The sequence below is a fragment of the Parasteatoda tepidariorum genome, chromosome 6 (genome assembly GCF_982258835.1).
Source record: "Parasteatoda tepidariorum strain Cologne lab strain chromosome 6, Ptep-v5.0, whole genome shotgun sequence".
NCBI classification, from domain to species: Eukaryota; Metazoa; Arthropoda; class Arachnida; order Araneae; family Theridiidae; genus Parasteatoda; species Parasteatoda tepidariorum.
In genome coordinates this window covers 19,648,060-19,663,641 of record NC_141760.1, presented here as the reverse complement: position 1 = coordinate 19,663,641, position 15,582 = coordinate 19,648,060, and the positions used below count along the sequence as shown (strand labels likewise).

The 15,582-nt window shown below is 30.4% G+C and overlaps 1 protein-coding gene across 1 annotated transcript; it reads left to right on the top strand.

The window, feature by feature from the left end:
• Nucleotides 1-9,871: 9,871 nt before the first annotated feature.
• Nucleotides 9,872-14,269, top strand: LOC147807667 (uncharacterized). Its single transcript, XM_087166742.1, has 2 exons — nt 9,872-10,713; nt 10,789-14,269. The coding sequence occupies exons 1-2, from the start codon at nt 9,872-9,874 to the stop codon at nt 14,267-14,269; spliced, it is 4,323 nt and encodes a 1,440-aa protein (XP_087022868.1).
• The last annotated feature ends 1,313 nt before the right edge of the window (nt 14,270-15,582 follow it).

Here is a 15,582-nt window from a genome sequence, read left to right as displayed (position 1 = left end):
ATTTATTTAATTATTTTTAATTTTGAAAGTTATGGACATTAATTTATTTTTAAATTCGGAAGAATATTATAATATAATTTTATAATATAATCTTATAATATAATTTTAAAATCAAATTTAATTTTAATATCAAACTTTTTATGGATTTGCACGAAAAAGAAATTATATCTATTGATTTTAATTTTCAGTTTATTATTTTTATTTATTTAAATTACTATTGATTTAAAATTGTTTTACTCTATAGAAACGCGTTTTAAAAGCACAAACATAAACAAAGCAAACACGGGGTTTCAGATAGCTTTGTGATCTTTGAGCTAGTAAAAAATTATTGAATGTGCAGTATAAGTTGAAACAGAACAGTCTACAGTTTTATTTGTAACAATGGCAAATGTTGAAGTCATACGAGAAAATCATTTTCCGAATATTTCTGCCTAACGGAATAATTAAAATTTGTAAACGAATTTTAGTATCATCGGCCTAAATTAATACCTCCGAGTTTTCAAGAGTTAAAATAGTAATTATAATAGTTTTCAATTGCACAAATAGTTCTGAAGTTCTTGGAGATTTGACTGGGCGTTGTTTGACAAGGTCGGGCATAAACATAATTTTAGTAAAAAATGTACTAGATAGAAATGTACTTAGTAAAAAATGTATTAAGACAAAAATGTATTATTAGTGAGTTTAAAACGAAAATTGAAAAACGTAATAACAAAATCCAATATTTTTTATTTAAAATGTATTAAATAAATGCATAAAACTCGAAAATGAATGAAAATGACTTGCTAATTAATATTTTTATTCATTTTGAAAAATAATTGCATTTCGAAAGTGGTATCACTGAGACTGCTGCGAGAATTTCTCAGAACGTGCTTAGCCAAGCTGAATAAGCGCTCCACGGGAGCACTAGAAGGTACTGCAGTATTATATTTCACATATAATTTATTTACGATTGGATATCGATTCAAAATTGATATGCTTTCCGTTTTGACATTTGAGCTCATGTATGCCATAAATTCTTCAGTCGCTGGTGATTGGCATGATGTTTTCAGCTTTAGAAAATTTAAAATCCCTGGGTTTTTTTTCTGTTACGTTATTAGTTATAGCAGGGTGTTCAGCTTGGACAATTCTTCCCAATTTTTTTGTAGCCTCCTCTCTAGCTTTTTCTTCCAACCAATTAAGCTTAATGCAAGGTACCAGACCTTCAGCAAACAATAAATGGTCCTGCGATTTCACATCGCGAAAGCTTTCGCGGTTCAAAAGAGACTTCTTTTCCCTTTCGGGAATGACAATTTTAAAAGGTCAAGGTATTTAAACACGAAGTTAGCTGTGAATGCATATATATTGCACATTAATTTTATAAATTAAAAAAACATAAAATTTTTCTAAAATTTAATTTGTCTTTTTTTTAAAAAAAAAAAGCTTACCGAGTTTTAGAAAAAAGTAACGATTTCTGTCGACATTTCCGTTACAAATACTTGTACTTTTTCCCCAAAAAAGTAACGAAAGTACAAGTAAAATTACTAAATTTAAAAAGTAACGAAGTACAAGTAAAAGTACGTACTTTTTACTTGTACCGGCGGTACAAGTAACGAAAGTAAAAGTACTGCCATATATGATAGTGCGTCGAATAATTTGGCCAGGGACTGTAAATCCATTTAATAATTTAAAGCCATGTGCTTTAATACATAGTTGGTTAAGCTAAGCTGTCTCATTAAACTTTGTAATGATTGAATCTTAAAAATTTTCTCTTTCAGTAAATTGGTTTTTATAGTTTACACCTGCGTGGTAATTAACATGCTGAAGTTTACTGAAGATAATGCTGTCTAATAAATGCTTCAAAGCGTGATATTAGAAATAGTAAACAAAGAGAGGAAAGATTTACAAAATACGTGAGTTGTTGCTTGAACTTTTTTTTTTCTTTCTATTTTCAAATTTTCCATACATGCTATTAAAAGTTCTATGTTAAAAAAGTAGTACATTAACAATTCTATTTCTCAGAAATAATTTAACCCGTTATGCTCTAATACATTTTTCAAAATGATGTAAAACATTTCATATTCCACAATTCAAAATTACTCCCTTTATTATTAAATAAAATCATTAAAAAAAATATTTACATAATGTTAATTTTTGCATGGAATTATCTTTGGATAAATGGTGTGTAAAAATATTTCAATTCGTTTAAAACGCTCTCTAGATATGGGGGAAAACGCAAAAAGTGAAATTAACATTAAGGGATTCAAACATTAGACCACTCTCCCGACCAAACTATTTGACTCTATTTCCCACATTACGGCTACCCCCTATATTTTGGGGGTCAGAAATCCGAATCCTTCGAAACAAAAGTTTGTTTATTAAGAGAAAGTACATTTTAGAGTATGATTTCGTAACTTAAAATACCGTCTGCACTAATCAATCAGAATATTTGAAGTCACCCGATTGAACCATTAAAATTGAGTTTTGGAACGCAATGATCCGATCATTAGATCAAAAAATATTTAGGATGGTCCATTTTTTTCTCGCACGGTTCCTTCTTAGTTTTACGTTAAAATGTCCATTTTTATTATTTTATTGGCCAACTCTAAAATTTATAGAACACTTTTAAATCCCTGTATTGAAATGCTCAGTGTATTCTTTTATAAGTCGATATCTACTTAATCATACCTACTGTAGCATATCTATCAGAGAAATTCGCTGATTTTTAAAAATATTTATAACAAAGTACTTTATTTTAAAGAACATAAAGTTTAAGAAAGCTAAAGAGAATGGTAATAACAAAACGGTTCAAATAAAAGATGGTTTCGTTACTCTAAAACCATATATTTTTAGAGGAGGTGAGTTTTCCACGTTCTTAAACATTATATTCTAAAATCAAAGAACTTTTTTCAGTTAAAAGCGTTTATGAAAATCAGGAGTCACAAGTTATTTTTTCTTTTTCGAACAAATAAAAGGCAGGGGTGGAGGAAGTTTTTTCCCATGCAAAGAAACCCTCACTGGCCCCTAAACTACGCGCTTGTGGGGTACTTCTGGTATGACGGATGACCAAGAGATCTGAAAGTGTCCACGCGATCGCTCTTAATCACTTTGGTACATGGCGTAGACTCACCCTCGTCTTTCGTGACGTCACGCTATAATTTATCCTACTCCCCCACTCAACTCACGCATCACTTATCCTTATTTTCGTTTTATCCTTACTAAACGCAGTGATTCGTGATACAGCGTTAAAAAGCCAAAGGGAGTGAGGGATTTTGCTACATTGGTTTTCACTCCTGATGGACTACGAATATTTTCATCTCTGACATCTGACCCCAGTTTGAGGCAATAATTTCAGCTAAGCCTACTGAAAAATTCTATTCATAAAGTATTATCGGTAAATTACAGATTTAGAAACATTGATGGATCGAATAATGATTCATAGGTTTGAATTTTAAAATTATAAGTTCAGAACACTAATTTAAATTTAAGACAGTTCCAAAGTAACAGACTACTAAAATATAAATAAAAAACGACATTACTTTGTTATAAAAATGTTAAAATATTACACCAAGCATAGCCTCATTTCATTATCTGTGTGACTTTGGAAACTATGAGAATGCATTTATAATTTATGATTTAAGGTCTTTAAATAATTATCATTAAAAAGATGTTGTTGTCACAAACAAAAATTAGATTTTTAAGGATTACTTATGAAATTAATAAAGATTTTTAAGGATTACTCATGAAATTAAAATAAAAAAGTACCCTTTATCGCGAAAGTACCTATGCCGGTACCCTTTATCGCGAAATTCATTTTTACCGGAACATGTTACGGAACAAAAAATCTGATATGCCGCAATTTCTATTTTTAAAAATAATGGAATACCAATTTTTTTCGTGAAACCTATTTTACCGGATTTTACATTGAAATGGATATACGGATGATGCACCGAAAGTATTTCTTCTCATATGTTAATTAATTAGTATAGACGATACTTTTAAGTACTTTATTTAAATATGCATAAATTATTTTCATTGGATTCGAGTTCTTGATCATAATCTGTAAAATTCGGTCACAATAGTTTACTCAAGAGAGCTGCCAAAATTTAGGACTCCTTAAAATTAATTTTACTTTTTCAATTTTGCGATATATCTAAAAAAATTTAAAACAATCAAAATCTCTTTGCTCGAAATTCTACAACTCTCTATCCAAATTCAATACATATAAAAATATTTTTGAATATTTAATTTAGTATAGGTGGAAAAAAATTTGAAACGTAAGGCAAACAAACTTTTGCCGCATTTGTAACTATGTAATTTTTAATAGCAAAATTCAAAATTTGAAAAACAAATCAGGGAAATAATTTTCAAGCATTATTATTTTTTTTAATTGAATTTGTATTGCTCTAGAACTTATTGATCTATTTTACTCTTACATTGAATTATATCATCTAAAATTATATAATTTAAAATTAAGAACAAAAATTGCATAGCTTATTCAATTTTTTCTTAATTCATTATTTTTTACTTATTTTTTAAATTAATGAGTAACATTAATAAATAATCATTCAAAAACACTTTTTTTTTAACTACTCTTGGATTAAAGAGTTATATAGTTGTGTGCAAAAATCCCGTTATTCACTTAAACGTTTCCAGAGATTTAGGTATATAATACGCAAAAATAACAAAAACGTTAAAGTGAGATTAACATCTTTCCTGACTAAACTATTGTGACCATATTTTTCAGATTGCACTAATTTCAGATATTTTAAGGTTGAAAAATCCATATCCGTCACAAGAAAAAGTTTATTAAGTCAGAGATAGTGTCTGATTTCTTAATTTACGCTCTAGATAATTAGACCAAACTTAAATTCTACCTAAAACTGCCTATTAATTTGCGAATATCTGATTTCTAGAATAAAAGTTATTCAACTGATCTATATTTTTGAGTTTTCGTAATGTATGCAAAATAATAAAACAAGTCTGCAACAAGTAAGCATACAAGTCTGCAACTTTTCTAGAAGGGCACCTTAACTCTGTTGTAATTATGCTCTTGAAACCTGAAAAGACGTTAAGAAACAAAATATATATTACCGTCGTTTTAAATCTATACTTTTATTTTCTGTTTTAAAATAAATAAATAAACAAATAATAAATAATTTTCTGCTTTAAAATAAAAAAAATAAACAGTGAAATAAAAAATGAAGTAAAAATTTAAAAAAATGAACCCTTTTTTATCCCTCTCGGCCATAGTGTATTTTCTTGATCTACTTTTTTGTCTTTGTTTTTATTTATTTATTTATTTTATTTATTGATTTTTTTGAAGAAAAATCGTCGTATCCAAGAGTGAAACGAAAATATAAATAATGAATTAAAAATAAAAAATAAATCCTGATGTGCCTTTTCGACCACGTTGGTTTTTCTTTTTATTACTTTTTCATCTTTATTTTTATTTACTTATTTATTCATTTATTTATTGTTTATTTATCTATTTTATTTATTCATTTATTTATTTTTTTTGCTTTTGTTTCACTGTCAGCTACTGCGGTGTTTCTAGCTTTATTTTCACCTTTGTTTCCAATTTTTTGTTGGCAACTTTACGTTTTATATTTCAAACCACTTTTGTTTGGTACCCATTCACGTCTGGTAAGTCTTGAGTAAGGGCACCTATTTTCAAACGCTTGAAACATGTCAACTTTTATTTATATCACCATTTTTGCGAAGAAATCAGAGTTTTTAATGAAGTAATAATAATCTAAATTCAACTAGAACAAGAAATGAGGTTTTGTTTAAACTATTACATATGTCAAGCGAAGTTTATTTTACAATATCCATGAATAGCGCTCTTAATAACTTTTTTGGGTCAGCGCTAACAACAACGCTATAAAAAAAATATTTTTTTGCTTTATTAACTCACAAATTTTTATTTATTCAATTTTTTGGAACTTGAGTAAAAAACATTTAATTATTAAACAATAATTTTGATTAATGTATATGTGTTTCCAAAACGTATGAGTCAACAGGGTTAGAATGATTTAAAGTAACTTCCTGCGTCTTTTCCACCAGTCCTCAACACTTGACATTCTGCATGCATTGCTAGATCCTTCACTACCGATAAAAGAAACCATTTTTCACTCTCCTTCTTGCATTCGAATTTCAAATGGCCTGCTAAAGACCGCGAAACATGAGTAGACAAACAACAGATGAGAAAGGGAAAAGACAGATCGATTCTCATCTCCTACAAAAAAAATGGAAACATAAGGAGCAAAAAGATGCTTATAAATCATGGAACAATGCGGCCACAGTGAGTGACCACAGATAGGGAAAAAGAGATAGGGACTAGTGATGTGTGCAGAGCTCTTCGCAGCACGGTTTACACCGGAACTCAGTCGGATGATGCATTGAGAGCTATTCAGATAACTTCCCCTTTTTCCCTATCATGAATTTTGAAAATCCCTCCATAGAGTGATGCTGTTTTTCACAACGATGAACAATATATAAAGAATTGCAATGATTTTTTTTTACCAACTATCTTTAATACTGAGAAACTAAAGGTGGGATTGGTATAAAAAAAGAGATTAAAAAGAAATGCATCAAATATAATGTATAAATAAGTAAATAAAAATCAAAAATCCTTTGGAATAAGAAGGGTAGCTCAAGAGCTAAATGTGGCTATGCAGCGCCATATTAAAAAATAAATAATCAATGTACGAAAATTTAAGAGAGGCAATGATGCCATGTATATTTTACAATTTATAAGGAATAAAGAGCGAGAGACAAAAAATAAATTGAAAAGTTTCCCTAACACGTCTGCAGCTTATTGAAAGAAATTATATTCAATACTAGTTGCTTTTGGAGAACAGTGCCGTAGCGAGCTTAACTCGCGCCCGGGGCACAATACCTTTTTAGCGCCCCCCCCCCCATTCGCAAACCCTCTAATATTATAAGTAAAATATACTCGCAAAGTAATAAATAAATAAAGTAAAATAAATAAAGTCATAGGCTCAAGCTAGGCATTAAATTTGAGACAAAAAATGTAGTTGAGAAAACAAGACTAGATTTTGAAATGTATATGATCATCTAGAATTAGTTCAAAAGGTACCTATTATTTATTTTACATATTTATAAAGAAATATTTCAAAAACACGCAGTTTTAAAACAATAAAAAAGTAAATATTTATTATCTCTAAGGAGATACATATATTTAATAATATGATTATAATACATTAAAAAAACTAATTACTATGTATAAATTTTCCGCTTTTGATGAAGCAAATTTATCAATAATATCATCAAAGTTGATCATTTCAAATTTTTTCATCCCCTATTCACTGAATAATAGAATCGTCGAGTAGATGTAGTAAGTAATCTTATTTGTTTTATTACTAACCAAGAATGCCTTGAACTTGAAAGGTAGCAACACAGTGAAATATACACTATAATTTATGCTAACATTAAACTTATAATTTTTTTTAATAATATTTCATTATTATTGTAAGCAGAACGCGAAGATAATGACGCAAAACTGAAAAATACAGGCACAAAATAACTTAAACGTTAATATTTCGGGTATTTACCTAACTTGTAGCGGAATTCCACAACATGTCGCAAGTGTCACGGATATGATGTACAGTCACGGAAAAAAGTATCCGGAAAGTAACAAATAAAGAAACATTTATTTTTTGAAACAGATAATTCTCAGGTACACAACAAATACGGCGCTTGTGTCCTTTCCTAGAAACAGCAAAACGCTGTATTTGTTGTGTGTCTGAGAAGTATCTATATTAAAAAATAGACAATCTTTTAGTTGTTATTTTCGGGATACTTTTTTCCGTGACTGTACATATAAGTACATTAGAGTGCTATTGTTATCGTTTTAAAATAACAAGCGTAAGCTACATAGCGTTTATAGAAACAAAAATAAATAGTGTTCTGAAAGAAAGAATGTTTGTACACTGTACAAACATACAAACACTTTGTACACTGATGTTTGTACTTCGTACACTGCAAATATTTGGAGACAATATATGTAACCACACAGCGTAGATGCCATAAGGAAGTGCTGACAGACACAGGTCGAGTCAGCTCAGTGGAAAAGACGTGTTATTTCTATTATGAATACATTATTACAGTTTGATTAGTGTTCCTTTTTATTTACGAATTAACATTTATTATATTTCACCGGCACTAAATTTAAAATATATTTTTCAGAAATAAATTATAATAAAAATAAAAATTATCCAACAATTTTTTTTGTTTTGCTGACCATTTGACGCCCCTTTGTGTGTAGCGCCCGGGGCATGATGCCCCCCTTGCTCCCCCCTCGCTACGCCACTGTCAACTAGTCACTTTTGGAGATCAACTAGTCACTTTTAAAAATTAAGTCATAACTTGAGTATCGTGCAATAGATATATATTGTAAGAAACTGGCCACTAGATGGCACACTAACTTTCTTTTAGGTTTATGTTTGTTTCAAAGTAGAGGAGTCGAGATTAAAAAAATGATGATGGCGGTATTTTGATAAATGTCTTGGTTAAATTTTGTCTGTTATGTGTCGTTTTTATGTCTGTTTTGTGCATCTCTAACTTGTGAATAAATAATTTAAGATGCAAGCTACTAGTCTTTTCTGAGAAAGTTTAAAAGTCTTTACAGACTAAAAATGAATTGGTGGCAGCGTTCGGCACGAACAAATAGTCAGTGCCTTCTTAATGAAACAACTTAGGGGTAAGTACTTTTTCTATCTGAAACGTGCCTTAGTATTTTAAAACTCAATTTTTGTATTAAAATCTGGGTAATTTAAATACTGTCATATAAATCTAAATTCACATTTTGTATTAAACGTTGGATTCTGATTTGAACGCACTTGCTTATCCCTACTAAAACATTTATTACGCATAAATTTTGATGAAATATTAATTTAAAAAGCAGAAATTATAAAGTGTTTGCTTTAAAGAAATACAAAATTGTTTTATTCAGTGTATTCTGATTTAAAACTTGTTTGAAAACTGAAGTTGAGCATAGTGTTTAATTATATTGAAAGTGAAAGTAAACTCATTCGTCAATGTAGATGTATGTATAATATTTTTATTCCAGATCACCATGATGAGTTAAGTTTCAGTTCATGAATAATTTATGAGATTTGAGTAAGGATTTCGGTTTAAAAAAAAAAAAGAAGAAAGATTTATTACTTATTGAAAAGAACATTTAATTTTGTTTTTGTTCATTGTGGTTTTAGCTAGGATTATTGCTTAGTAAGTTAAAGAAAAGAATAATTAAATGTTGTATTTAATATTTCTATAATTATCCTTGAGTATTCTATGATACAGGAATATAATTTTTTGTTGACTTATTCACAAAGTTTATTGCATTTGTTTATTTGGTAGTATTGAAAACCAAGTTCAATTTATAGTGAAATAAATTTTAAATAGATTGTATTTTTTGTAAAAAATATATATATATGAGGTTATATTTGAAGCTTTTAAGTGAACATGAGAATTTATTATTGATTGAAGCTTTATATATGTAATTATAGAGTTTATTCACTGATTCGTTTCGATTTTAATTCGAAAGTAGGGTGAAATTTTATGCTATTTGTTGAATATGTAAAAAGTGTTTTTGAAACTATTTTGCGTTGTTTATGGTATATTGAAAATTAGTGTAAAAGCGTTTAGTTGGTTACTATTGCATAATAGATGTTATATTTTCCAAATAATAGATCTTAGAATTGTTATTCGTAATGTGCTTTAAAGTTTTCTTTCGGTTGTGAATGGCGTTTTAGTTTTCTTATTGTTATTTTATTAAAATAATAAATAACATAATTTTCTTAAATTTAAAATACAAAGAAAGAAAGAGAAAATAAATTAAAAGCATTCTGATTTTGTTGATCCTTAAGTCATGGCTTACTTAGCAAAAGCTAAAAAAATTGACTTATTAGAAGTGTGTGAAGAAATTGGTGTGGATGCTGACTCTTCTAGTAAAGTAGTGGAAATTAAGAATTTAATTTTGAACAGCCCGGCTTATAAGGAAGATGAAGTAAAGATTATTCTAGATAGAATTATTGAGGACAGAAAACAAGAAGAGAAAACTCGACAAGATGAGATAGATAGACAAGAAAGAATTAGACAAGAAGAGAGAGAAGATAGATTGGCGCGTGAAGCCCAATTACATGAACTGGAAGTAAAAAAATTAGAACTGGTGAATAAGGATCCTGTTCAAAATAGTGATTCAGAAAATAAAGTTGAATATTCTCATCGAATTCCTCTTACTCAGATTACGCCCAAATTTGATGAAAAGCACGATGAAATGGGACTCTACCTTATAAATTTTGAGAGAAGAGCAGAGATGGCTCAGGTACCAAAGAAGGATTGGGTTGCTTATCTGTTAGCGGTTTTACCTGGGGAATTATCTAACATGCTGGCAAGAGAAAAACCTGACGATGCTATTAACTATGACTTTGTAAAAGATCTTATCTTGAAAAGATATAAACTGAATAGTGAAAAATTGAAGCAATGTTTTTATAGACATCAAAAATCCCAGGACAAATCTTGGCGAAATTATGCACAAGAACTGTCTAGTTACTTTACCCAGTGGATTACTGAATTGAAGATTGAGAACCTGCAGCAGCTTAAAGATCTGATAATAACTGAGCAATTGAAGTTTCGAGTGCCTGTGGAGATAAGAGAACATTACTTAGAAGATTGGCTGAAATTTATCACTCCATTTGAATTAGCTGAAAAGTTGGACAACTTTGAAAGTATTCGAGAGAGTTTTAAAAAGAAAGATTTTCCCAAAAGGAATTTTTCTAATATTAGAAACCAAAATTGGAACTCTAAGTTTAACGAGAATAAAAAAGAATTCAAGCCGAAATTGTTGACAAAATCGGAAATATCTCAAGAAAAACTAAGAGATAGAGAATTTGAAAAGAGAAAACCCCTTCGTTGCTATGAATGTGGCTCTAGCAATCATCTTAGACCTCAATGTGATAAGTTAAAGAAAACTCAAGAATCTATTTCGCATGTTGTAGCTGACAAAAGTATTGATGAACTGATGTCACGTTACATTAGTGTAGGTAAAGTAAATGGAGTTGAGATGAAAATTTTGAGAGATACTGGTGCAACTCTAGATCTAATTTGCAACAAGTATGTGAAACCACATACGTATACAAATGAAAAGGTTTGGTTAAGAACACCTTTGGAAGAAACTTTGACATGTTTGCCTCTTGTAGAAGTTGAGTTGGAGTGTGAGATGGGACACATAATCACTAAAGCTGCAGTCTTAAGAGATTCCTTAGATCAAGGTAGATATCTGCTTGGAAACAAAACTGCTATGCTGTTTGAAGAGTGCAAAGTTAAAGAAGATTTACAAGTACATATGTTAAATGCCATACTAACTAGAGCTCAGAAAAAACTTTTAAATGTTGAAAATGATAGCCAAATCCAGTGTGACGATAAACTTAACCAAGAGCTGAATGAGAACACATCTGAAGATAACGAGAAAATTGAAGAAGTCCTACCAGTAGTTAAGGAACTGTCATTGCAAGATCTCATAAAAACTTCTCCAAAAGCGTTTATCAAAGAACAATATAATAGTAAAGAATTGAAACCTCTCATTGATGAAGCGAAAAAGACGATTTCCAAACCAAACAAATACGTATTAGAGAGAAACATGCTGTTTTATAAGAAAAGAGACAAAAACGGAATGGAAAGAAAACTATTAGTCGTTCCTGAAAAGTTTCGTGAACAACTAAAAACGTTTTGTCATGAAGGTACAGTTGCACATTTAGGTGCAAATAAAACTAAAGATGCTTTATTTAAGACTTTTTATTGGCCGAACTGTTTTAGTGATGTAGAAAAGTTTGTTAAAACTTGTGACCATTGCCAACGAGTTGGAAAACCTCGAGATAAGAAAAAAGCGCCGTTGAAAAATGTCCCTGTAATTTCAGAAATATTCACCAAGTTGAACGTTGACGCTTGTGGACCTTTACCAATCAGTACTTCGGGGAACAGATATATCATAACGGTAATATGCATGTCATCTAAGTATCCTGATGCAATACCTACTCCAAATTTGTGTTCTACAACAATCGTAGATGCGTTACTACAAATTTTCAGTCGTCTTGGTTTTCCTAAGGAATTACAAACTGATCAGGGAACATCATTCATGAGTGTTCTTACAACTGAGTTTTTGGACAAATTCGGAGTTCTAGTTGTAAGAAGTTCGGTAAGACATCCTCAAAGCAATCCAGTTGAAAGGATGCATAGAACTTTGAAACGAATTCTTAGAGTGCTTTGTTTAGAATCTGGAACAGATTGGGAGAAAGTCTTACCTCATGCTCTATTTGCGTTGAGGACAGTTATTCATGATAGTACTGGATTTAGTCCAGCGGAACTAGTACATGGTCGAAATTTGAGAACTCCAATGAGATTGCTCTATGAAAACTTAACAGAACAAGGTGACGAAGAAAACAATGTGATCTCGTATGTTTTTGAACTTCTGAATAGAATGAAATGTTGCCAAGAACTTGCTATACAGAATATGCAAGCAGTTAAAGAGAAACAAAAACTGTGGTACGACATTAATGCGGAAAAGCGAGAGTTTAAGGAAGGTGATCTAGTTCTTATCATCGCTCCATCCAAACCAAATAAACTGTCTGTTAATTGGATTGGACCAGGCGTAATTATTAAACAACTCTCGGAAACCAATTATATCATTCGTTACCCAGACAATGATAAAACTCATGTGTATCATGCAAATATGCTGAAGCCGTACTTTCAGAGAGAAGAAAATGTGAACTTGTTGTGTGTTGAAAGCAAATTAACCAAAGAAGACGAGGAAATTCCTCATCTCGAATTAGAATCTAAAGACAATGAATTATTAGAAATTTGGCAAAATATTCAATCGAATACTAGATTGTCTGAAAATCAGATAGATGAACTTTGTTTGTTAATTAGAAAATATTCCAGCATTTTTTCAAATGAGCCTGGATGTACAACGTTGACTGAACACGACATTGAACTAGAGTGTGATAAATCTATTTGTGCCAAACCCTATAGATTCTCACCCCGACTATCTGAAATTTTGAAATCTGAAGTAGAAAAGATGCTAAAGCTAAAAGTTATTGAACCAGGAGAGTCAGATTTTACTTCTCCTTTGATATTAGTGGAAACCCCTGGCAAAGAAGCAAGACCTTGCATTGATTATCGGCGATTAAATAAAGTCACCCGCACAAAATTTTTCCCGTTGCCTAATATAGAAGAGCTGATAGAGAAAGTATCTGCTGCTACATATATTTCAGTCCTGGACTTAACCAGAGGTTACTGGCAAATTCCATTAAGTAAAAATGCCCAAAGGTATGCTGCATTCGTGACGAATTTCGGAACTTTCAGGCCATTGCGTTTACCTTTTGGTTTGAAAAACGCACCATATGATTTTAGTCGGCTTATGGCAAGTATATTAAAAGGGTGTGAAGAGTATGCAGTGCCTTATTTGGATGGTGTGGCCATATTCTCCCAAAACTGGGACGAGCATTTAAAACACCTTGAAGACATTTTCCACAAGTTGAGTGCTGCTAAGTTGCACATAAAACCGTCAAAATGCCAATTTGGCCAAGATTATGTAAAGTACCTTGGTCATTTAGTTGGACAAGGCCTAAGAACACCTGGTGAACTGAAGGTCCAAGCCATAAAAGAATTCCCAATACCCACTACCAAGTCTCAAGTCAGAGCTTTTTTGGGATTAGCTGGCTATTACAGAAAATACATTCAAAACTTTTCTGTAATTGCAGCTCCACTTACAAATTTACTCAAGGGCCGAAATCGTAAATCAAATATTGACTGGAATAGTTCTTGCCAAAAGGCATTAGAGGAGCTTAAAGAGAGACTTTGTGACAATCCAGTTTTGTATAGCCCGGACTATACAAAGTCTTTCATCATTCAGTGCGATGCTTCCAATCTTGGGATTGGGGTTGTGCTTTCGCAAATGATAGAAAATGAAGAACATCCTATCCTGTACCTCAGTAAAAAATTTTCACCCACAGAAAAAAAATACAGCACTACAGAGAGGGAATGTGCCGCCATTATTTTTGCTGTGCAAAAATTGAAATGTTATCTTGATGGACACAAAAAATTTCTTATACAAACTGATCATAATCCCTTAGTGTGGCTGGAAAAAAACACTGGAACAAATCCTAGACTTTTAAGATGGGCGTTAATTCTGCAATCATTTAGTTATGAGATTGTACATCGTAAGGGAAAACAACATCAGAATGCTGATAGTTTGAGTCGAATCCCTTAAAATCAATACCATCATAAAATATCTCAGATATAATGAAAAAAAAAATTTCTTTGTCGTTCTTAAATTTCCAGTATTTGTATAAATGTTTCAATATTTTGTATATTATGTGTGTTTTAATTTTTTCCTGATCTAGAATAGTAGGGATAGGTACAGTGCTTTGCAAAAATTTTAAGGTGCTAATTTTTCAGATAGAACTGGTACTGTATTTGTTTATTTTTCAATGCTGCAATGGTTTATTTTTCAATGCTGCAATTGTTTATTTTTCAATACTGTAATTGTTTATTTTTCATAACTATATTTGTTTATATTTCAATACTATATTTGTTTATTTTTCAATCAAAGAACTTATCTTAGGAAATATATAAACTTTTCCCTTCGAGAAAAGTTTTTTCATGAGGGGAGGAAGACTGTAAGAAACTGGCCACTAGATGGCACACTAACTTTCTTTTAGGTTTCTGTTTGTTTCAAAGTAGAGGAGTCGAGATTAAAAAAATGATGATGGCGGTATTTTGATAAATGTCTTGGTTAAATTTTGTCTGTTATGTGTCGTTTTTATGTCTGTTTTGTGCATCTCTAACTTGTGAATAAATAATTTAAGATGCAAGCTACTAGTCTTTTCTGAGAAAGTTTAAAAGTCTTTACAATATGTTATTTCTCGGAAAAGGCAAACTCCCTTAGCAATAATTGGTATGACAGTATGCGGTACCATAACAACGATTATGCTTAAAATTTCCATAGTTATTTTAAAAAGGATCACAAGTGAATTTGAAGAATGACTTCGTAACCAAGTTTTTATTTTTATAAAAATATTAAATCATTAAATAGTGAATACTTAACGCATAACTAACCATTAAACAGTACTTAAATTATTAAAGACAACCTAACAAAATGAATCCAACATATAACTAATTTTTTAACACTACTTAAATTATTATTATAACAATCTAACGAAATGAATAATAGTTATAGTGTTATTAATTGAGAGAGAAATACGCCAGTTTATGGTACTACGTAAGAGAAATATATATGGGGAGAGAAAGATTATATAAAACTGATTTATATAGAAATAAGCTTTCCTATAATGATAATAGGAAAATTTCTCGTTCGAGTTTTTTTTATAAAAAAAAAATATTATTTGAAATATGCAGCCAATTAGTTACGTTATAATAAAGAAACAATGAAAGATACATCAACAAAGTATTAAAATAAGATATCGATATTTATATTAATAAACTATTGATACTAAGTTTCAAAATTATGTTTTAGCTTGTTGATAATGCTAGTAATATATCAATATCAAAATTGTTTTTTGT

What these genes read in the sequence shown, in the direction of transcription:
- LOC147807667 (XM_087166742.1), top strand. Translation starts at nt 9,872, where the DNA reads ATGGCTTACTTAGCAAAAGCTAAAAAAATTGACTTATTAGAAGTGTGT. An exon ending in CCATTTGAATTAGCTGAAAA is followed by an intron (nt 10,714 to 10,788) that starts GTTGGACAACTT and finishes TTCTAATATTAG; the next exon opens with AAACCAAAATTGGAACTCTA.